This window comes from Equus quagga, chromosome 7 (assembly GCF_021613505.1).
Source record: "Equus quagga isolate Etosha38 chromosome 7, UCLA_HA_Equagga_1.0, whole genome shotgun sequence".
In the NCBI taxonomy this organism is placed as follows: domain Eukaryota; kingdom Metazoa; phylum Chordata; class Mammalia; order Perissodactyla; family Equidae; genus Equus; species Equus quagga.
In genome coordinates, this window is record NC_060273.1 from 102,843,201 (window position 1) to 102,867,904 (window position 24,704).

Genomic DNA, 24,704 nt, shown 5'->3' on the forward strand with positions numbered 1-24,704 from the left:
TTTATATTGCAGGGAGAAATCCTAGGGCTGATTTTACTTTTGTTTACTTATTTTTCTCTCAATATTTGTAGAATTTTGCTTTTATCCTTGTAGTTGGTTTTTTTTTCCTTGAGTCTCTTCATTTTTCTTTTCTGAACTGGCTTAGAAAGTCATTTCAATACGCTTACTTAGGGCATTTTTCAGCTCCTAAATTTTCTGTAGTCATTTCTTTGAATACTGCTTCTATTCCAATTTTTCTGGGTTTTTAAAAATTGATAATGTTTGGGTTGAATAACGTTTATTCCATTTTAGTTATCTCTTCTCTATGTTCACTTTATATTTTCCTCTTAACTTTGGGAATCTTATTGAATTGGTAATCCATAACACTGATTTATTTTGCATAACGTCTGTGCTATTTTTTTAAACTGTTTTTACTATGTATTGATCTTTTACAACGGCACTTCCTGTTTTCATGTCATCCTTCGTCATCTCACATTTTTTTTCTCTCTGACTTTTCTATTCTCATGACTTTCGGCTCCTATTTTAGGGATATTGTATCTTATACCCTGAATGTCAAGTACTTTTCTGTACCTTCTTTCAGATCCCTGAGTAAATTTTTTAAAAGCTTATTTTCTTCTGGATATATGGGGTGATATAGCATTCTTTTTTCCTTTCAGTAATTTACAGATTCTTTTGGAAATTTCCTTATATTTGCCATGTGTTGAAGAGGGCTCTCTGCAGGCCTGGTGTGTGCCAACAGGCAGGATTTAGAAATTGTCCTTGCGTCCCTCTCTATGCATTTGCAGGCTAGTGAAAGCCCCACCCCTACAGCTGGGTGGCGTACTGATAGCCAGAGTGCCTATCATGGTTGCCAGTATCAGACTCAGCTTTTGTCTAGTGTGACTAAGCTGGAATGTGAGGAGGTTTTTTCCTACCATCCTGCCTGGATCTCAGATCTCCGAACAGTCTTATTATCCTCAGTCTGTTTGGAAAACAAGGCCCTTCCTATCTCAGCAAGATTCCTCTTCCCCTCGATATTATTTCATTTGTGGTAAGTACCCTTTCTAGGATGCACTATAATGTCTGCCCATAAATTTCTTCTATTTGATTTTTAACTGATTTTTTATTACTTGAAGAAGCTAACCATATATATAGGGGAGCTGGTATGGGGAGGCAATAAGCAGCACTCCAGGTGCTGCAAAAATCAATTCCCGTCTTGCTGGTTGGGTTAGGATAGGCTTGGGAACTTGAAATCCAGTTCCAATGACCCCCATATTACCACATATCGCCACGTGGTCCATATTATAATGGACAAGAGTGAGAGTGTTATCATAGGAATACTACAAGCCTAGCAGAGTGTATTTTAAAAGTATGAATAATTTTCAGAATTTCGTCTTTAGCTATTATTAATAAAAAATTGTTTGTAGTATACCCCACAATTATGGAAACATGCCAGCATGTCAAGACATCATAGTTGAGAACTTCTAGAACAAAACACTGGTGGGATATTAATATTTAGGCATTCTTAGTAGTTTAGCCTCAAGGCTAAAGTCCTATACTATTATATCCTTTAACCTGCAGCAGTTGAGTCATTCAGAGGCAGAAAAGAGAGGAAAAAACACAGTCTCTTCTATTTGCCCATTTGCCCACCCCAAATCTGTATAGTTGCAATGGCAATTAATTGTTCCTCTGAAAAGACAACTCTTCCTGTCTTTTATATTCACTGTCACCATTCTGTTTCAGTAACTCCTGAAATAGTCCCATATCTTTGAGTATTTCTTGTTCAATCTGCAACTGTTAGAATAATCGCTTTGAAACTGAATTCTGATCATGCTGTTTTCCTGCTTAAAAGCCTTCAAAAACTACAAGGATGTTGTACTGAATGAAGGTGAAGTTTCATACAGAACAATCAGATCCAGAGTCCCAACCTTCCTTCTCTATTAATTGCACTTTCTCCCCTTCTCTCCTCCTCTTGAGGGCCACAGTGACACACTTCAGGGAGGAGGTCAATGTCTCTGTCTGGCACACAAGGAAGGGCCTATAGACACTGATTTTGGGGGTTTCCCAAGAAAATGACTTCACTTCTGTGCAAGGCGGCCTCTAAACTTGCCTCCAATGATCCCTGCTTCTTGATATCAATGCCCTTGTGTAATCTCTTCTCTTTGAGTATAGGCTGGACTTGGTGATTCACCTCTAATGAACAGAATATGGCAGAAGTGAGGAGATGCTACTTCCAACGTTAGGTTACAAAAAGATAGTGGCTTCTGAGTTGGGGACTCTCTCTCACTTACTATGAGGTAAATCAACTGCCATGTTGCCCCAAGGGGAGGCTTGAGTGGCAAGAAACTGATGTCTCTGACCAACAGCCAGCAAAGACTGAGGCTTGCCAACAGTCATATGAAAAAGCTTGAAATCGGATCCTCCTCCACTTGAGCTTTGAGATGTCTGCAGCCTCTGCCAACATCTTGGTTTCGGTGTTGTGAGAGACCTTGAGTCAAAGGCCGTGCCCAAATTCCTGACCCAGAAAAACTGTGAGATGATGGATGTTTGTTGTTTTAAGCTGCTAATTTTGGAGTAATTTGTTACCCAGCAATGTGTAACTAATATAATCACTACCCAGTCACTCCATGATGAGGACCATTATACAACAAGACCAAAAACCCACCCAAAGCTTCCCATTACCTTTTTACTATCTTGCTTTTCAACACAAATAATTGAGAAAAGGGGCATGAGGAAAATTTGGGGAATGATAGGTATGTTCATTTTCTTGAACATGATAGTTCCATGAGTATATATGTGACGATGTATCAAATTATATATTTTAAACATATCCAATTTGTTGTGTGTTAATTATACCTCAATAAAGCTGTTAAAATATGAATGGAGATATAATATTCACCAAATATTTGAAAAAAGTCTCCAACATAATAGACAGAGACCCTAACAAATAAAAAGTAAAAGTCACCTAGACAAAACTGAAAGAGTGCAGAAGAACAGAAGAAAAATTAAAAAAATAGGTAATTACCTTCTGAAAAATAAATGAAAATTTTTTCATCCATGAAAAAGGTAGGCTATAAAAGAATAGCATAAGAATAAGAAAGAAAGCGCTCTTGGAAATTAAAAACATAATAGTGGAAACTGAAAATTCAACAGAAGGTTTTGGAGATAAAGTTGACGAGATCTCTCAGAAAGTAGAATAAAGACAAAGAGGAGGAAAACAGGAACAAGAAGATAAGAAAATGAGAGACACCGTTCCAGAGGTTTAACATTAGAATAAAGGGAATGCCAAGAAAAAAAAAGAACAAAGAAGACAGAAGGTAATTATTTATCAATGAAAAAATTTTTTTTAATTTGAAGAACCAAAGATGATTTTATACAATTAAGGGGCCCAAATAGCGACCAAGTAATAAATTTAAAACACTTATTTATTTATTTATTATTAAAATTTAATAAGGCACTTCGTATTAATTATTCATTACTATGTAACAAATGCCTACAAAATGTAATAACTAAAAACAACATACATTTATCATCTCATGGTTTCACTGAGTCAGGAATCCAAACTTAGCTGAGTTCACTGATTCAGGGTCTCTCACAAGGCTGCAGTCAAGGTGTTGGCCAAGACTAGAGTTTCATCTGAAGGCAAACTGGAGAAAACTCTACTTCCAAGATCACAAATTCTTGGCAGGATTCAATTCCTTGTGGGCGATTAGACTGAGAATCTCAGCAATTTGTTTGCTGTTTGCCACAGACCATTCTAGTCACTTGCCTTGTAGGCCTCTCAAATATGGCAACTTGATTTATCAAAGCATAAATGCCAAGAAGGCAAAAGAGAGAGTTTGCTGATAAGACAGAAGTCACACCTCATCATGGAAGTGATAGTTCATTACCTTTGTCATATCCCATTGGTTAGAAGCAAGTCATTGGGCCATACTATACTCAAGAAGAGGGAATTACACAAGGCATGAAGCCTAGGAGGTGAGGATTATCAGGGGCCATCTTGGAACTCTGTCTACCACAAAGTTCATTGTGAAAATTGGAAAACCAAAGATAAAAGAAACTGAAAACTTTCGGTGATAGAAACTATTAGCAATCATAAAACATTCCATGCGTTTCTGTTTTTTCAGAAGACTTCCTTGAAGTTATATTAGAGTAGTGGTTCTCAGCCAGGGGTGATTTTGCCTCCCAGGAGATCTTGGTGATGTTAATAGACATATTTGATTGTCACCAGTGGGACGTGTTACTGCCATCGAGTGGACGGAAGCGAGAGATGTTGCTAAATATGCTACAATGCACAGGACAACTCCCTACAACAAACCAATATCTAGTCTAAATGTTAATATGGCAAAGGTTTAGAAACTCTGGGTTAGAATCATGTATTTTTTGCCAAGTACTATGAGCAGAAGTGACATGATGCTTCTGTGCCAAAGCAATTAAGAACTAGCATCTTTCCTTCGCAAGTCTTTCTTCCTCTGCCAAAGTGAACTTGAAAACCACATGTTGAGATGGTGGCATTACAAGATGGGAAGAGCCTGGATTCCTGGGTCACCAGATGGAGGAGAGCTCCTAATGAACTGCATTAGATTTTGTGTGAGCAAGAAATAAGCATTTGTTTTGTTACTTGAGATTTCAGTGGTTATCTATTGAGAAAATTAGCAATAAATCATCTTATTTATAACCTCAAATAATTAAATAATCTTAAATAATACAACTCCAGAGAGAAGTAACAGGTTACTACAAAAGTCTGGGAATTAGGGAGGCATTGGATGCTCGAAAAGTGGTATCAGAAGCAAGAAGATGGTCAAACAATTGCCTCAATACACTGAGGGGCAGTAATATCCACTCTAAAATCATAAATATCCCTTCCTTAGTATTTAAATATATTTCATTCATAATATTTGGAAAATAGGTAAAAAGTTTTCATATAAAAATTTATCTGAATCTATACTGTTCTTCAAGTTGGTTAGAGTTCAAATAACAAATGGCACTTGAATATTTTCCTGCCTCAGTTTATTAAATGTGAGAGTAGAAAAAGACATTTTCAAGTTATACTTCTATTCACCATTTCTTAGGAAGATTCTTAAAAATATCTTCCCCCAAAAGAGGGAATAAATCAAGAAAAAGCAATATAGTAGGCTCAGAAAACAGTGGTCCCGACAGAGAACAGTGTTGAGGAGTGTTCCCAGGATGACAGTGACGCTGCAGGCCTAGATTCAACCAGTTCCAATTGGTGTAGGAAGACACTTAAACTCAACATGTTCAAAACTGAAGTTATCACTTGTTCTCCACCCAACCTCAAAGGGCTCTTTGATACATGTGCTCACTTAAGTCAATATGCACCCTTCTTCTCAGTAACACTACACTAACTCCTACTTATCCCTCCAGATTTGTTTCAGAAGTGTTCCTGGAGCCATACCTCTTCCTGGGGGCACATTATGTTTTCTCCTTCCTTGTGAAACCATCTTCATAAGTTTCTATAAGCTGCCTTTAAAGAAACTTAAACACCCTTTGCTATGTCTTTTGGCATGTTTCAGTCAATTACATCACAATCCTGTTATCATAACCACACAGGTTAGTGTTTAAAATGAGACTGATGAAAAGACCTCAGACTCTGATGGCTAAATTGATTTAGGAGATTGTAAATAAACTGAAATAGAACATGAATCTGCAATGTTAGTGTGGCAGAGGACTATCCTTGGCCTAGGGCTGCAAAATTGTTGTCTGGGAATGCAGGAAGAATTGTTTCAGTGGAACATGTCCATTAGACATTTTGACTCAATGGATTGAAAAGAAATTAAAATTCAAATAGTCTTGACTTTGAGTTCCTTAGTTCCTTCTGTAAGCTCTAGTCAATGTGAAAGTGACACCTGAAACTTTCTGGTAGGCACTGTATAGGAAACCACCAGATCAATAGTCCGTCTGGCAAGGAAAAGTTAGACTGAAACTGTAGAAGCAGATGTCTGAGACAGAGCCCCTGGGATGGGATCATTGGGAATGGCAGAAGCCCAAGGACCCTGGAGCCTCCTTCATCGGCAGTTTTTTATGCCAGGCAGAAATGGGATCCTGCCCAGGCTGTGCAGATGATGGAAGGGTGAAAGCAGAAAAATTTTTAACTCAAACTGAGCAGACTGTATACATAGAATGTTTTGCACTTCAGGAACTACAAAACTAGGGCAATTAAATAGGTACCAGATATTTTAAATGTGGGATCAGGTAGTGGTAATAGAAATAATTGAGTACCAGCTCTTTCTTTACTGATCAAATGGGATATCAAAAATTATCTTGAAACAAATGAAAATGGAAGCAAAACATACCAAAACTTATGGGATGCAGCAAAAGCAGCTCTAAGAGGACAGTTTATACTGATAAATGCCTATATTAAGAAAAAAAAAGAAAGATCTCAAATAACCTAACTTCATACCTCAAGGAACCAGAAAAAGTGGAACAAAATAACCCTAAAGTTAGCAGAAGGAAGGAAACAACAAAGATCAAAGTGGAAATAATGAAGTAGGGACTGGACAACAATAGAAAAGATCAATGAAACTAAAAGCTGGTTTTTGAAAATATGAAACTTTTAGCTATACTTACAAAAAAAAAAAGAGAGAGAAGACTTAAATAAAATAAAAGAAGAGAGAGAAGACACCAAAACAGATACCACAGCAATACAAAGGGTCATAAGAGACCACAGTGAACAACTGTATGGCAACAAATTGGATAAACTAGAAATGAATAAATTCCTAGGGCAATACAACCTATAAAGACTGAATCATGAAGAAATAGAAAATCTAAACAGACCAATAACAAATAAGGAGATTGAATTAGTAATCGAAAACTTCCCAAGAAAATCCCAGGATCAAATAACTTCACCCGTTAATTCTACTAAACATTTAAAGAAGAATTAACACCATTCCTTCTTAAACTCTTCCAAAAAATCAAAGGGGCAAGAACACTCCCCAACTCACTTTATGATACTAGCATTACCCTGATACTAGAGCAAAATAAAGATACTATGAGAAAAGAAAAGTACAGGCCAATTACCCTCATGAATATTCTCAACAAAATGCAAATATTCTCAATAAAATACTACTAAAACAAATTCAACAGGATCATACATCATGATCAAGTGGGGTTTATCCCTGGGATGCAAGGATGATTCAACATATATAAATCAATCAATGTGATACACTACATTAATATAATGAAAGATAAAAATCATATGATCACCCCAATAAATGCAGAAAAAACAGTGGACAAAATTCAAATTTTATCCTTTCATGATAAAAGCTCTCAACAAGTTGGATATAGAAGGAACATACCTCAGCATAATACAGGCCATAAATGACAAGCCTGCAGCTAATGTTATACTCAGTGAAAGGTTGAAGGCTTTTCCTCTAATATTATGAACAAGACAAAGTTGCCCACTCTCACCACTTGTATTCAACATAGTACTGGAAGTCCTAGCTGGAGCAATAGGTCAAGAAAAAGAAATTAAAGGTATCCAAGTCAGAAAAGCACTTAAATTGTCTCTGTTTTGCAGATGACATGATTTTATATATAGGAAACCCTAAAATATCCACTAAATTAACTGTCATAAATAATAAATGAATTCAGTAAAGTTGCAGGATACAAAATCAACATACAAAAATTAGTAGCTTTTCAGGGCTGGTCTAGTGGTTTAGTGGTTAGCTTCATGCACTCTGCTTCAGCAACCCAGGATTCTCTGGTTCAGATCCCAGATGCGGAGCTACACACTGTTCATCAAGCCTTGCTGTGGCAGGCATCTTGCATGTAAAGTAGAGGAAGATGGGGGCAGCTGTTAGCTCATGGCCAGTCTTCCTTAGCAAAAAGAGGAGGATTGGTGGCAGATGTTGGCTCAGGGCTAATCTTCCTCAAGAAAAAAAATTAGTAGCTTTTCTATACACTAACAATGAACTAGCTAAAAAAGAAACAATCCCATTTACAATGGCATCAAAAATAATAAAATACTTAAGAATAAATTTAACCAAGGAGGTGAAATTTCTGTACACTGAAAACTTTAAGACATTGAAGAAGGCATAAATAAATGGAAAGAAACTCCACACTCACAGATCGAAAAACTTTAATATTGTTAAAATGTCTTTATTCCCAAAGTGATCTGTAGATTCAGTGCAATCCCTGTCAAAATTTCAATGGCATTTTTCATAGAAATAGAAAAAAATTCTAAAATTCATATGAAACCACAAAAGGCCCCCATTAGCCAAAGCAATTCTCAGAAAAAAACAAAGCTACAGGCATTATACTTCTTGATTTCAAACTATATTACAAAGCTATAGTAATCAAAAAATTAATTTTTGTGAGTGGTATAAGAAAGGGTCCAATTTTACTCTTTACCCTCAAAAATGTTAGTTTTAGTAAACCAAACTTACAGAAACTAAACGCTGTATATATAATAGTCTACACAGAGTATTTTACGTTAACAATATAGAATCAAAATCTTTGATAATGAATTATGACTTGCACATCTCTATATTTCTGGAAGGAGGAATATCTGTAGTAATAGTGGATCTGTTCTTGCGTGCTCTTTTGAAGGGGACATTCTTCTGTATCAGATCTCCCGTTGTTTCCTTATCCAGACTTCTTCACCAGGACAGATGAAGAGTTGGCGAGAATCATTGACCTTCACGTAAGATCGACTTTCTTAAACTAGCAGCAAAAGCTTTGTTCTTTAAAGGCACTTTGAATTATTAAGTGTAAGTTCTGAGACTGAAACATTAACACATGAAACTTAAAAGCAATACCATGATTGGGCATTACCAAACTTAATTATATCTCAGTGCACTGTCTACACGCCTCAGTGCCTTCAGTGAACTACAGAAAATTTGGCTTTCTGACATTTGTAAAATACTAGTCTTATCCCAAGTTTCCTGAATTCATACTGATTTCTTGTGACAAGAATCTGATATTGAACACCAAACACTGACTTTTTTCTATAGTGTAGTTTTAATAATGGAACAAAAATCTTTTCACTCAATTTTTGGTGATCGTTCTTTATCCTTGAAATATTAGTAAGAATTTAATCACTGTTCTTGGTATGAATTAAACAAGCAGTGGCAATACAAGGTCATTCACTTAAGATACTTTAATCCATTGAGCTGTATTTAGTCGATGATTTCTCACCAAATCATTTTATGACTCCTTCTTTTTAGGAGTAAAGTTGGAGTTGGAGAGAAAGTACTTATTTTTTGTTTTTCCTTTGAATACGATATGGAGTCAATAGCATGTAGAACGTGTTTAAATTAATTTTATCGCCAGTTCAGTATTATCTATCGGATTGTGTTTATATTTCCATGATTAATTTTTTCATGTTCCATTTATTTAGTGATCTTTTGAGAAAGAATAAGGGATCATTTCATTTACTGATTCCGTTGAGTAGTTATCACACAGCTAATATTGAAGCCAGTCTAGTAATGGCTACAAGTATTGGGGTTTGGAAATGGAATGACATCCTGAAATCATGAAATGGTAGCTGTAATATTATTCTTTTATTCACTAATAAAGGTTTTGCAAAGCCAACATGTCATATATACAGGGTATTATCAAAAATTCCTAATGGTTTATAAATTGCAGCATCTGTGTTTTACTATTCACTTCAACTAAATGATCTAGAATAGATTACAAGAGATAGCAAATTGCTGATGTGTATGGATCCATATATGTAGTGTAGTCTTAATAACAGAACAAAAACCTTTTGACCCGATTTTTGGTGACCATTCTTTACCCTTGAAAGATTAATAAGACTTTAATCACTTTGTGATTAACCACATCTGCCTAGGGCTAGTTGAAGAGACTGAAGGCATTATTCTGAATGATAGAGAGAAGGATAGGAAATAGCTCCTAAAAACCATCATCTTTTCCTCATTCCAAGAGTATGAGCATGATCTAAGCAATCACCACCATCAATCTGTTTATAGTGCAGCTATAGAAGGGGAAGGAAATCCTTCCTGAAAATATGTTTGATAATTGATAGGATCCAAATTGTTTGCTATGTGGCCAACCTAATCAAATAGTAATTTGCAGTATTGATTTGGGAAATTTTATGGAAGTTTCTCTGAATATTACACTTTTAAAAATATTCACATATATACCATTTCCTTTCAGATAGCTATAGCAGTAATGCTTTGTACTTATATTTGCTCTTACATTAGTTAATTTAATCCTCACAACAACCTTGTGAAACATTTACCAATAACAAGAATGGTGGTTACAATGGAGTTACTTGCCCAAAGTTTTAAATTAGTAAATGACTGAATCTACACACAAAACCAGATCTCTGGATTCCAAATCCACTTTTCAGTGTTCAATAGTTGCTCAATTTCTTGGTTTATAATCCCCATCCTGAACTGGAGGTGGGAAGGTGGAATCTGTAGTATTGGCAAGAAACAAAAACACACAGCTACAGGTGTAATTGTCCGGCCAAGTCAATTGAATTTTACTGAGTGGCCATAATAAGCAAAGAATAGGGCCGATACCTAATTTTTCAGGAGATATTAAGGTACCTTGTACACTGCTAGTATTCATAACATGATGACTGACTCCCTGAATGAATGGGTTGAGTAAAGCAGTAAATAATGGTTTTATTTTCCATGAACTTCAAGCATATCTGCATCCCCCTGGCTGCCACAATTATGATAATAACAGCAGATAAAAGTAGAGACAAGACGATGGTTTATCCAAATTGAATTTGTCATAGTCAACAGGGACAAAAATGAGAAAGAAAAATTACTTTTTTCTGAGGCTGACAGAAAGAAGGATCATAACGTTATGGTAAATTCCAGTGATGCCAAGTTCTAACAAGCTGGAAAAAGAAGAAGAGCTGCCTCCTGGACGTTAGCAAAGTGATAGCCCATTATGGCTTTTATACATGCTGTTTGGGAAATAAAAGAGTTCTACTTCATGAAGAGTTCTTAAGAATTAATCCTCTGTTGATTTTTCACATTGTAAAGATCAAAGTCATGACATACATTGAAATCTCACATAAGGTAGATTAGTTGTCCTTGTTTATAGATATTGTTATTGTTACACTAACTACCACTTTTGTGCTGTAACAAAAAATTGGTAGTTTGTCACACAATTAATATTATTATTTATTTATTATATGAGAAAAAATTGTGTGTCACAGATGGAACTTGTAAACTGACTAAACCAAAGTATGAATTTCAGCTTATGCCTCAATGTTCTGGATGTTTTGCCTCAATTTTCTAGATATTTCATGTAAAAATGGTTTTTGAAAACTGAAACTTATATGAGTAATAACTGTGAGTAGTAAGAATCTCAAGATAAGTGCAGGTAACTTTTGTAGTTCTCATGTCTTCAAAATTTAACAGGGAATAAAAAAAGTGGACATGATTTTATTATTATTTTTGTTTAATATTTACTGAGTATGCTGACATCTTAAAAAATATTATTGCCTTTGGAAGGCTGAATGATATGTGGTGGATTCTGAGGTTTAATTCTGCTTACTAATATCTATATATCTCAGATGACAAATAACAGTCATAATTCACAGCACTGGTATATAGTAATTTAGAAGTTAATTGATAGGTTGTTAAGCATAGTCTGGTCATTTGTGAGTATGCATGGGCTGAGGGTGACAAAACAAGCAATGCAGATATGTCTTTTTAGAAATTTTCAACATTTCATGCTAAGGGTCATTCTGTCCTGAATTTTTACCCAGCTTAAAGAGAGATTACCGCCTCTTTTTTCCATTTCTCTCATTAAAGACATTAGAAGGGGGAAAGAGATCCTCTTAATGATGTTTAGTTTAGGATTTGCCATCATTACTTCCAACTATGTATTCCTAGGACTCTTGCCTCCAGATAATGCTGTTATTGTCATGACTTAGCATGTTCAATTGAGTTGAATTTCTTAGAAGTATTTTTACTGGTCTGCTGCAAAATGAGCATTTGTCTACCCATTAGTTTCATTTTCAACCTCCTGTTTAATAGTATGACAATTTTTGCCTTTCACTTTAATTTGGTTTTTCTTTTTGTTTTACTTTGGCTTGATTTTTCATTTTATGTTTCCATGCTATCATGTAAATACAATATTGATGAAGAAAGGAAATTTCTTTGATATATAGAAATGTAAATTCTATTATTTCTTCTTTTGAATGGTTTATTATTAAAAATGTTCAAAAAGAATTCTGTTTTTTCTGAGACTTGTATGCTTTCTAACAGATGGCTTATATATTTTTCCTGTATAATTGAGTATAAATTCCTGAAGAATATTTGTGAGAAAAACTGAAAGGATAATTGGATATAAGAATCTGTATTTTGAGAAGACAAATTGATATATTTTTTCATGGAAAATCATATGTAAATGACATTTTCTCTCTGTAACAGTGGCAGGAAGAGCTAAAGACCCGACAGAAACAAGATGCAATATGTGAGGAGGAAGAACGTAGACGTAAAGAGTTAGAAGAAGAAAATCACTTCAGAGAAATTATGAAGAGAAGAGTAGAGAAACTACACAAGCAAACCAAACCCTACGAGCTTCCTCCTAGGACTGAAGAAATTTCATTAGAAAAGATAATGACCCCCCAAAATTGAGGCCCATATGTCAGAAATTCATTGTATGAAAGACACTGAGATAACTACAAGTTAGGAAAAATTTCTTCTAATTTACTGGAGGCTGTTTTTTAGAAAAGAGTTGTTATCCTTGTGCAGGCTCTTTAATAGTCATATCTTAGTCCTAAATTAACAGTTAGCTCTTAATCACATTTGAGTGAAGTAATTTTCTAAACATTTTCGAGAATACGGCTAGAGCTTTTCCTAATTGACCTGCATCTTGATCAGAGAGCATACTTAGTCAGTGATTCTCGGAGTATTGATATTTAGTGGACAGTTAGATGGAAATGAATTGCAAATTATTAATGAGTCACATATAAGAATTATTTTATTTCTTGAAAATGGAATGAGCATCAACTGATACTCCTATAATAACTATTATACGAATAAAAAAAAGTAAGGCACCTGCTTGGATTTGTATTTCATGGTCCATCTCTGCCAAATCAAGCCATATTGATTTCGTCATACTAACCATGTGTCAGAAGGTTGAATTTGATAAGTTACAATATAGAAACAAATCTGGACGGGCCAGTCATCTCAGAATGACAATCTTTGACAGATACCAGAGGCGACTCCTCAGTGACAGTTTTACTTTGTCACATGAGTTTGGTGGATTTGGACGTCCTGGAAGGTATGGCAGCACTTACTGGAGGGATTCATCCAATCAGGAGTCATTTTTAAAATGACACTTCACTCTCAATCACTTCGCACGCAATCTATGGGTAAGAGTAATGGGGGTGGGGGTGTCCGGAGTTCCTGTGATACCTTACACTCCTTTCTGAAAAATATAGATAATAACCACACCTCAATTTCACACAGATGACTTAGCGATCCTCAAGAGACAGGTACTCTATCAGGGATGTCAAACTCAAATGACTACCAGGTCAGGAAAGTAACATAAATTAGTGACGGGGCGATGGAACACCTACTCCATCTAAAGAAGGTTCCCACCACTCAGCTACACTCAGTAATGTATGTCCAGTATGGTGGTATCATCCAGTCTTTCAAGAGTAAGCCCTCAGATGGGATTATTTCTTTTAAATAAAAGTTGCTGGATTTCAAAATATTAGCAACAAATTAAAAAAAATCACATAATCTCAGGTTAAATTTGACACATGGACCACCAGTTTGTGACCTGTACTATGTGAACTTAAGGCATCATTCTGTGTTCAAGATAACAATAACATGTGGCAGAAAAATGGGAAGAGGGAAGAGGGTTCCTATTTTGATTCCCAGTAGAGCTGAATCAAGCTTTTGTTGCTCCTCCCAAATCTTGTCTTCTCTCCTTTCGTCCTTGTCTTCTCACGCAGAGAATAGGTAAGTTCTCAGGAATAATAACTCCCAAAGCATCTTTGCAAATACCTTCATCAATCTTTGCTCTCTTCGCATGTGAAAAGAAATCTCCTACAGAAAGCCAGCCGGTCCCTTTTCTCTGAACCTCATCCCTGCCAAAATCTTGCTCCATCAACTGTTCACTATGCCCCTTGAAGGCCCTCTCCATCACTTGCTCCTACCCATGGAGGTCTCAATTTTCTATCACCTTTCCATCCAAACCACTCTCTCCTTAAGACCTGCAGTGATAGCAGCCTTACCAACCCCCGACTGCCCTTTTAAGTCATAAACTTTCTATTGGGTTGCAGAGAGATGGAACCACTGGGCTGTTAGTTGTGGGGATGGGACTCTGGAGATCAAAGTGCTACTTATAAGAATTTCAATAAATTTTGCTGTTTCAGAACAACTTTCATGCAAACCTGGTGTCCCCAATTTCGAAACTTTTCTGGTGTTCTGAGGCATGAATTAATCTCTCTTAAGGTTTCCCCACTGCAGAGTTAGGGTTTTTTTTTCCTGTTCTGCTTAATCTGTTCCCACTTGTTTACTTGCTTTCTATCTTCCACAATTTTCTTAGTATTTCCAATGTGCTATTATCTTTTCTCCTTATGGATTCATGCCTTTAAAAAAATAATCCTTTTTCTATCATAGTAGGGAAGATTTGGAAGGAAGCAAAGAAAAAAAAGGAATACACACACAGATATATATATATAGACAGAGAGAAAGAGCTGATTAGTCAGAACCCTCATGCATTTATTCTTAAACTATTTTCTAAAATTCTTTATTCTTAAATTAGTCTCTAAAATTCTTTACTCAAGTTATTCTTTAAAATTCTTAAAATCTGGCAATACACACCTCTGATGGTTTTATTCCTCTATCCTGGAATATTAACAAAGACTGGGGCTTGTGGATCTGGATTCACATTCTGGCTGTGCTGCCTGCTAGCTATGAAACATTGGGCAAGTTACTGAACCCATTTGAGTTTCAGTTTACTCATTTATAAAATGGGTACAATTTATGTAAAGAGTGATTGCTATCAGTCAGAAGCTAATCAGGAAAACAGAAACATGTCAGTCATTTTAACAGAGAGAATTTAATGTAAGGAATTGTTTTAGCGGTGTTAGGAGAACTGAGAAAATGTACAGGTGACATAGAAATAACACAGAAACACTAACCACAGGAAACTGCTGCCGCCTCTAGCGCCAGGGGCTCGGAGATCCTCTGAGGAGGAGCACTGCCCAGATCTCGCTGATCCTCTAATGAGGCACAACAAGGTGATTTTGGAAGCGCAGGAAAAGGAAGGAAACTGGAACAAATTGTTGCCGAAACCCACTGGCAGAAGAGCAAGAACAGAAAGAACTGGGTTCCTTCTTCCCCATCCTAGAACTCTTCCTGAGTGGTCCTGTCCTGAGCATCACAGAGCGCAGAAGAGTGGGTTTGGAGCTGAATGAGTGTAGTTAAAGAACCAGAAAAAAATGTGTAGCTCAATGCCTCGAACATATTAGGCCATGTAATAAAGGTTAGCGCTCTTCTTTTCTTCTGCATTTTAGGACCTCTTTTCTTCTATTTCTCCAAGCTTTCCAGGGACAAAAAAAAAAAAAATACTTGGAGAAAAGCATTACCTTTTCAGTTACTGTAAATAGCTTAAAAAGAAAGTTTTGCTAGAATTTATTTTTATAACTAACCCTTAATTCTTCCAATAAGTCCTTAATTTAACACAAACTCAACTGGAACATTTTGTAATTCACCCTTAATATTAATTTTACCTCAAAATTCACAGAGTAAAATGAGTCTCAGGCTGAGTTGGCCATCCAGTGGGGTTCTTTCAGCTTTTCAGCTACTCTCGTGTTGGGCACCTCATGGTTTCTGAGCCTTAGTTCTTTATTTTCCCAGTCGTCTCACTTTAAGTTGGTGGGAGAAAGGAGAGTGAGAAAGATACCCCATATTTCATTACCTTCTACAACTCTTGTTCATCTTACATTCCTCCATCATTAGGAAGTGTTAGCCTAGCTCGGCTCTCAATTCCTTTCCATCTAAAACTTGTGTCTGTGCTACTTTACACTCTTTATGTTTACTTTCATTTTAAAAGAATAAACCCGGGTCTTCCTGCATTCATTTATTATGAGTTCTCTGTAGATTTCTCTTAGCAACCACCAAAGCAACTTCTTTTTCACACAAACTACCTCATAGACCTTTTACCTTGAAATATTTATAGGAATTTTAGCTAGTTTCACTAGTGTATTGGAAATTAAAAGACATCCATTAGGGAACAAAAGAGAGAAAAGACATAGTAAGTTCTGAGTAACAGAACATAAAAATAAGCATTTCTTTTAGTGCAATTTAAAAAAGGAAAATCAAAAGATTCACAAAGGTTTGTGGGGCATGCCAAAAAGAAATTTAAGGAAGAAAATACTCAAAACAAATATCATTACTCTGACATTTGTGAGTGGACGTTTGGGAGAAGGGGGCATGCAGAGGTAGTAGACAACTAAAATAACCCACAGCAACAATTTTAGAAACTCTGTAGTAACGTTTAGCAATTATAATCCAGATACAGTCATGCACTGCATAACGTTTTGGTCAGTGGTGGACCGCATATGCGATGGTGGTCCCATCAGATTAGTACCACGTAGCCTAGGTTTGTAGTAGGCTATACTATCTAGGTTTGTGTAAGTATACACTATGATGTTCGCCTAATGACGTATTCCTCAGATTGTATCCCCATCTTTAAGTGACCCCTGACCGTAATTGATTCTTAGGCTCTTACCAGTAAATTCCTCTCTGGGACATATGACTGTAACTGTCTACTAGTTGATTTTGAGTGACCTTTCTCACTTTTTAAAAAATTTTTCATATCAGTAAATTCAAGGAAAGTTACCGTGTATAAGTTGTAAACACAGTTTCTTCTTCCTACAGCCCACCATAATCATCCCACTATGTCCATACCACACGGTTCCACAGCAGGGTTTTACAACCGTGACACTTTCAACATTTTGAGCTGGATAATTATTGAATGTTGGAGGCCTTTCTGTGCATTTTCAGCTGTTTAGCAGTGTCTTTGGTCTCTGCCCACAAGATGCCAGTAGCAGCCCTCCCCAGCCTCGTCTCTGCCAGTCCTAGCTACCAAAAATACCCCAGGGGCAAAACTGCTCCTTGTTTAGAGTGTCTGTTTTATAGTTTCACTGAGCTTGACTTCCAAATTTCAAAGTTAACCTCCTGGTGATTGCTTTCAGATTGCTTTCAAATTTTGTGCGACTGCTTACACACTGAGCTCTCACTTTTGTTCAGCTGGTGACTCTCAGTTAAAATCACCATAGGTCTCCTGAGGCCTCTTCGTTCCTCCTCACAGTTCCGTTTGCTAAAGTAGGAACATAACAAGAGCACACCTATTTGTTTTATATGTGATTAATCCATGATATTTATCACCTTCCCTGTGGGCTAAATATAAAAGAAGATAGGGAGTCGTGAAAATCTACTCTGCCAAGGCCTACATAGAAAAGACATGTCTAGTAATAAATTCAGCCCACACTGCACTTCTCAGCCTTAGGCTGGCCACTTGAGACAAAGGATTTGTAAGTCTCCTTGTACTAATTCTAGATATTTTCTCTGACATACAGGATGTGTTTGGAAACTTAGAGCCAAACTCATTTTAAATTATCATCTTCTGTAACATAAATTCATATGTTTATATAGTTTTGCAAATTCTGTGGATGGTTTGGTTACCTTTGAGCTACTGCATTTTTCATAGTGACATAGATTTCAAGGAAAATTTGGCTTTAATGTTATTCAAGCTCACTTTTTCCTCCAATCATTCTAGCTGGGGGACCTATTTCCATAATACCTAGTGCCTGCTTATTTTTTTATTCCTGCTTCATTTGAAAGTCAAAAATAAATAAAAATGCATTTCCAAAGGACTTTTCAGTTGGAAGAGCCTTGTGGTACCCAACTTTCTAGTGAAATTTCTCAAGCTGCCTCTATCTTGGAAAAGGCAGATTCTCTTTTATGAATTAATGAACAAGGTAGGAGCTAAAAATTTCAAATTCAGCACTGCAACATTTTTATATATAATCAGACTATTGGGAATCCAGTGATAATTTGAATATTTACTCATTTGTTTTTAAGGACATTCATAACTTTATTTCATTGGAAAATTAAGTTTGAATAAGCACTAAATTCTCATGAAGACTAATCATAGATAGCTTCTTGGTAGACCCAGTTCAACTGATAGCCAAAGAAAGAGAAATATAATGTTCATAAATTGTCTTTCAATTAAGTTAAACAGCTGCCAATCATTCCCCATACTTGGTTTAGGGAGGAGGGTAAAAAGAAGCTTAAAACCTACTTATTCTTTAATTAGCCAATAATAAATATCTGAAGTCCTTTGAAGAAAAACGTGAAAGCCAATTATAACCCTTGGAGCCAACACAGAGCCCTTATTCCTGAGAATAGTGAGATGCTAAGAGGAAGGAAATGGCTCATAAGATGTTAGTGCTGGAAGAGATCTTAGAGTTAATAATCTAATGCTCTCATTTTACAGATGAGAAAACTGAGCACTTGCAGTTCACCAAGCTAAACATGAGATATTCATCTGTTCATTCAATAGAGCAAAACTATGAAGTAGGTTCAATTATTTCCCTTGAATCATGAGGAAATGAAGGCTTTTGGAAGCGAAGTGATGTGCTAAAATGTCACTTAGGTAAAGGATGGAGCTCTGCGGGCTTAAGCACCACACTACGCTTCTTCAGAGGTTTGGCAAAATAGTCAATAGCAATAGTAATCAGGAATATTACCCAAGGCCCAGTTCTGTCTATGATATCATGACACTATTCTGAGGCTCTCTGTCAAATATATAATGCCACTTATGAATACACAGTAACAAAACAGAAGTAAAAACCCAAGTATATAAAGTTGAACTGATAGTGCAGCTTTAGGTGAGCTCTCAAAGGAATTGAAAAGTTAAAATTCTTAAAAAGCTTGACAATTCATGAAATGTGTGTGAAATCATGATTGATTTGAGTAATCATTCAGGAATGAATAATAAGATGCTACTCTGTATTCATCCCCTTGTACAGCTATGATTATGATGGTTTGGAAAGAATAAATTGTGTCTGGGAAGCAGAGGTGTAGCCAAGGGGAAACATTTTGGCTGTGCCATTTCTGTGTCCTTTGCAGAGTCACTCAATCAAGGCAAACAGAAGTTTTTTGCCTATTCCTTGACTTTATTTCATTGACATGTTTTATTTGTCAACTAGACAGTGCTTGAACTTTGAAGAAAATCAGCTTTTAAAAAGGATTTTGGTAATAGTTGCAGCTAGATATAAGGCCCAAATAATTCAAAAGTCCAACCTTGGATTCTAACGTAGCTTTCGTAACTCCTATTCTTATGTCTGTACCATTTCTACATCAATACAATGCAGGTAATTTTTAGCACCACTTTACCTCACAAGAACACTGATGGCTTTATTTTAAATGCCTATGAAAAGTGAAATGGGGTATTTATGCCAAGATTGCAGATGCAGCCTTGTGTGTTCCTGCAGGGATGGTGAAATGGCATTTGGGGAGTGAAGTAGGTATTAAAACCTGAATTTACAAAGCCCATCTGTTATTTCCTTACCTTTTCCTATGATTCTAAAGCGTGTGTTTCCTGTTCCCTTGCATCCTTAAAATTGCTCTAGATAAATGAATAACATGGCAGTGATTTTAAAGAAGAAAGACAATAGATAGGCAAGTTGACTTGGGGCTGGTGATGGTGATGATAATGATGATAACAATGATGGTAGAAGCCAATGTATAATGAACTCTATGTCTTACTATGGTCTAAAACTGTCAATGATGCTCATTTAATTATTAATTTTTCACAACTCTGGACATATATATTATTATCATCTGCTTTTAGATGAGGAACTGAGGCTTAGAGAGATCAATTAACTTGTTCAAGGTTGCACAGCTGGTAAGTGGGCCTTTTGAACTTGACCTATCTGACTCCTAGGCCTGTGTTCTTAGGCATTGTGCTACAGTGAGTCTGCAATTATGTCAGCATGTTTGGTTAAGAATGAAAGTGATGACAGTCACAGCGATGATGAGGAGAATGAGTAAACTGCTTAAGAGCAAAGATTCTGTATTTTTACTCAATTATGTATTGCTCTTAACTTACAACAGTATCTAGCCTATAGCAAGCTCTCAGCATGTGTTTCTGGAATAATTGAATGAATGGGTGAATGAGTGATATTAAGGAATGCTCAAGATCTTTCTATAATAATAAAAAGCTCATTTTTAAAGAAGTCTGTCCATTTAACAGTGGTAAGTGGGTCTCTCACTGTGCTATGCTCTGTTGTGCTCTGGGTATAATGGTGAGCCTGCTCTCATGGAACTTAACTTCTGCTCACTGGTTTACATTTCCATTATAAATTCAACAGGCTTGCCTATCATATTCAACACATGCAAAATAAAATGTAGTTTAGCCCCCTTTGAAACTGACATCAAAGCCTGTATTGATAATACTGAAGTCAGGGCAGGAGTGGGGAAAATGCTATGAGAGAGAAGAATCATCCTTGTTTCTCAAAAATGTAATGCCCTCTACAGGTTACCTGACTTCAGGTTCATTAACAGAGTCTATTTTTCCCTTACACATAAATTATTTTTGTGAGCATATTAAAGCCTTTAGAAAATGAATTTTTTATAGGTATTATAAATAATGGCATGTTTTTTATGCTATACAAATGTACTGAATCCTGTTTGTATCTCTAACTCAAATTTTTTATTTGGCTTCCCAATCAAGAGCAATGACTAGGGGCCGGGTCAGTGGTGTGGTGGTTAAATTTGTTCACTCTGCTTCGGCAGCCCGAGGTTTGTGGGTTCAGATCCCAGGTGCAGACCCACACACCGCTCATCAAGCCATTCTGTGGCAGCATCCTACATACTAAAAAGAGAAAGATTGGCAATGGTTGGTAGCTCAGGGCCAATCTTCCTCACCAAAAAAAAAAAGAAAAAAAGCAACAACCAGAGGACTCATATAGTAGAGTTCCTTCTGAGCATCCATCCTCCAATATGATCACTAGGTCATGAGACTTATGGCTGTAGAGGAGAGGAAAGATGAGTCTTGAGGAAGAAGAGGCCTAATCCTATTGCAAGCAGAGAGATTGTGGAGAGTAAGAGTTAGAAAGGGTAGATTTTAGGGTGCTCAATACCCTCACTCCTTACCGCAAGAGATGGGGGGTAGTTATAAATATCCAGATAGATAAGGAGCCCGAGCAACTCAGGTCAGTAGCATTAACTCCTACACTACTGGGGAACTGGCAAGTAGGGGGAGGTGGTATATGCAGCCATTTCCAATGACACATTCAATTGTCTGGGTGAGAGGAGAAGGCAGATCGCTGGTATTAGCACATTAAGCCCAAATAGCCAGAGAGGATTAGATATACTTCAGGGCACATTAGTGCAGAAAGTGCACCAGTGCATTCATTCTACAGTAGAGGCAGGGAGGAGCCAGAGGACATTGGGAAGATCTACGGACCCAGTCTCCCCTCTACTGCCTTACACAGGCCATTCCTCTCTCCCATATGTTCAAACGCCACCTTGGAAAAAAGAATGAGAGGAAGAGGAATCTGAAAGGCAAAGCAGTTATCCCAAAGAAAACAAGTTAACATTTAAACAATCTCTTGATTTGCTAGATTTGTATAATCTTAAAGCTGAGTTAGACTGTGCTTCATCTTTCCCCTGCCCAAAGATAACCAGCAGAGGGAGCTTCTTGAGGAAGATCCAAATGGTTTTATAAAACTTCAAAAACAAAATTCTTCTCTTTGTATTTAAAATGTAATATAAAACCAAATTTGCATCCTTGCAACATATATATGAAACTTACATTCCAACATATAGATATAGCTGGATTGATAGATAGGCTAAACAGCTGTACATCAGTCTGATACGTGCATTTATTTATTCATTCATTCAGCTAATATTTATTGACTGCCTGCTGAGTTCCAGATATCCTTTTAGGCACTGGGGATATATCAATGAATCAGTGAACATGAAAGAAAATATAGTAGTCTATATATTAAAAAAATAATATGTCTCTGTGTATAAAACAAGTAAATAAAAATATGACGTAATTTCAGATAGGGATAAATGAGGGACAAAAATAAAGCAAGTCAATAGAGAGTGATGAGGGAAAGTCTGTTTTAGATGGGATCATCAGGGATGAACTTTCTAAGGGTTTCAGCAAAATTAGAATGAAGAGAGAGTGAGCTGTCTGATTTTCTGGGGTAAGAGTATTCCAGGCAGTGTCAACAGCAAGTGGAAAATGCTTGGGGTAGTCCTTCATGCTTTTCACTAGATATTTCTGCTTCTTACCCCTTCCTGGCACCCAGTAGCATTGTACTTTGGGCCCTGCTGTGTTGTGATGGGTCATATGGCCAATTCTGGCCAATGAGTTGTGAAAGGAAATGATATGTGTCACTTCTGGGCTGAAGCATTTACTTGTTGGCTTGAAAACTTACAATGTTTCTTTCTTTTCCTCTTCAAAACAAGAACTAACAATGTTCAAGATATTGGGTCTTCTCTCGTCCTTGGCTCCCTTAATAAAAATGATGGACTTGAGAAGATAAAGCCTGCTGGTTTTAAGAGTTGGAGATTTTGGAGTTAATGTAGTACTGTGGAATAACTCAGCCTAACCTGATGTGATAGGAGTGAGTTTAGTTTGTTCCAAAAAAAAGCAAGGAATCCCTTGGAGCTGGAGAAGAGTAGGCTCCAGAGGGATGAGAAAGAGATGAAATTAGAGAGGTAAATCTGGGCCAGATCATGTAGAACTGTGGAAGACAGGGTTCTAGGTTTGGATTATTTACTGAGTGGTGGGAAATTATTGTAGGGAGGTGATTAAACAAACAACTTTAGCCTTATCTGTTATACTTTGAAACCTATGTTAAAAAATGTAATGATTTCTTTCTTTTGAAGCTGCTATTTCACCAAAGGTTTAATATGCTTGGCTAAGAACATAACAAATTATAAAACTGTGATTTAGGAGCTGAAAAGATTTCAACTTAAACCTAATACCTTGGATAACTTACACCATAAAACAAGAATGGATCCAAGTATTTCTCCATTGGAAACATTTAGAAATTTACGAAATGTACGAAACTAACTTGATAAAAGTCAAACCAAACAACAAAAACTTCTTCAAGGTTACTCAGCTGTCTTAAAATTTTGTTGGAAAAAGGAGTTATAAATAAATATACACATAAACTTATGCTGTTAGAAGGATGCTCTTCTTTTTATTGTTGCTCTACTCAAAAAAGAGGAAGAGTTTGGCCACTTTATTTTTACTATTAAGCTGGTACAATGGCCTTGATTTTTTTCTTCTCAATAAGAAAGGCATATATGTGACATATCAATGGTCATGATTGCTTCAATCCAAGCAGAGAGGTGGAAATTGAAATAGTGACACGATGGAGCTCACAGCACATAAGTGTGAGTGTGTCAGTGGTTTTCATTCACTTTGTAGCTGCCATATCAATGGCAAGGAAAATAGGTTTGATTAGATTTGGCACTAGCTTTCCTCTAACAATATTGTCAAGAAAGGAGATTGTTCAGGGTTGAATTCCCAATTATTTCCTGCTGTAAGAAGCAGGATGAAACAATGTCTCCAGCATCAAATGTAATTAGTTCTCCTAATGACTTGTGTCTTTAATGTTAAAATCATATTCCTCTGTAGGAAGATTGACAAAACCATTCTTTCTTACATATGCACAATCTTTGAAAACTGAGTGGATTTGGTTGACAACTTATTTCTGTGTCTCTGAGATCAAAGCTCTGAAGAGATCTGAGATCAAAGTACTAAGGAGATGGGACACAAGATGTAACAGGAATAATATTTTGAAAATATTTAACTAATGTAAGTCACAGGTTTTGTTCCCCTTACCCCCATGTCTCATTTTCCTTCATCATCGTTTAAATATTATAGTCCTCAAAGGGAAGGAGCACACCCATGTTCATAGCAGCATTATTCACAACAGCCAAAGGTGGAAGCAGCTCAAGTGTCCAGTGATGGATGGATGGACAAACTGTGGTTTATACAAACAATGGAATAGTATTCAGCATCAAAAAGGAAGGAAATTCTGACACATGCTACAATACGAATGAACTTTGAGAACATTATGTAAGTGAAATAAGCCAGTCACAAAAAGACAAATACTGTATGATTCCACTTATGTGAGGTATCCAGAGTGGTCAGATTCATAGAGACACAAAGTAGAATGATGGCTGTCAGGGACTGAGCGGAGGGAGAAATAGGAAATTATTGTTTAATGTGTATAGAGTTTCAGTTTTGCAAGAAAAAAAAGCTCTGGAGATGGTTGGACAATAATGTGAGTATACTTAACACTACTGACTTGTACGCTAAAAATGATTAAGATGGGGGCCAGTCTGGTGGTACAGTGGTTAAGTTCAAGCACTCTGCTTCGGTGGCCTGGGATTCACTGGTTCAGATCCTGGGTGCGGACCTAGCACTGCCCATCAAGCAATGCTGTGGCAGCATCCCACATAAAATAGAGGAAAATCAGCTCAGGGACCATCTATCTTCCTCACAAAATAAATAAATAATAATGATTAAGATGGTAATTTTAATGTTATCTGTACTCTCACAATTAAAAAAAGTAAAATGTATTTTAAAAAGGGAAAGAGTGGTGAAAATTATATTAAGAAGGGGAAAGAAAGGGTATGCCTCTTATGATAGAAAAGTGAAGAAAGTAGACATCATAGCATTGAAGCCCTGGAAGAGTGTGGAAAAGAGAAAAGAGA

General features: G+C 36.5%; 1 protein-coding gene across 9 annotated transcripts in view; it reads left to right on the plus strand.

Annotated features, from left to right (window-relative positions):
• The window catches only part of TMEM232 (transmembrane protein 232), a 178,684-nt gene extending 165,729 nt beyond the window's left edge, over nt 1-12,955 (plus strand). For 7 of the 9 annotated variants that reach the window (XM_046667918.1, XM_046667916.1, XM_046667915.1 and 4 more), the window contains 2 exons: nt 8,548-8,641; nt 12,360-12,955. In XM_046667918.1, the coding sequence (XP_046523874.1) occupies nt 8,548-8,641; nt 12,360-12,566 (301 nt within the window). In that variant the 3' untranslated portion in view covers nt 12,567-12,955. Of the gene's footprint in view, nt 1-8,547; nt 8,709-12,359 lie in introns of all 9 variants that reach the window. The other 2 variants (XM_046667923.1, XM_046667920.1) reach the window with 2 other exon arrangements.
• The last annotated feature ends 11,749 nt before the right edge of the window (nt 12,956-24,704 follow it).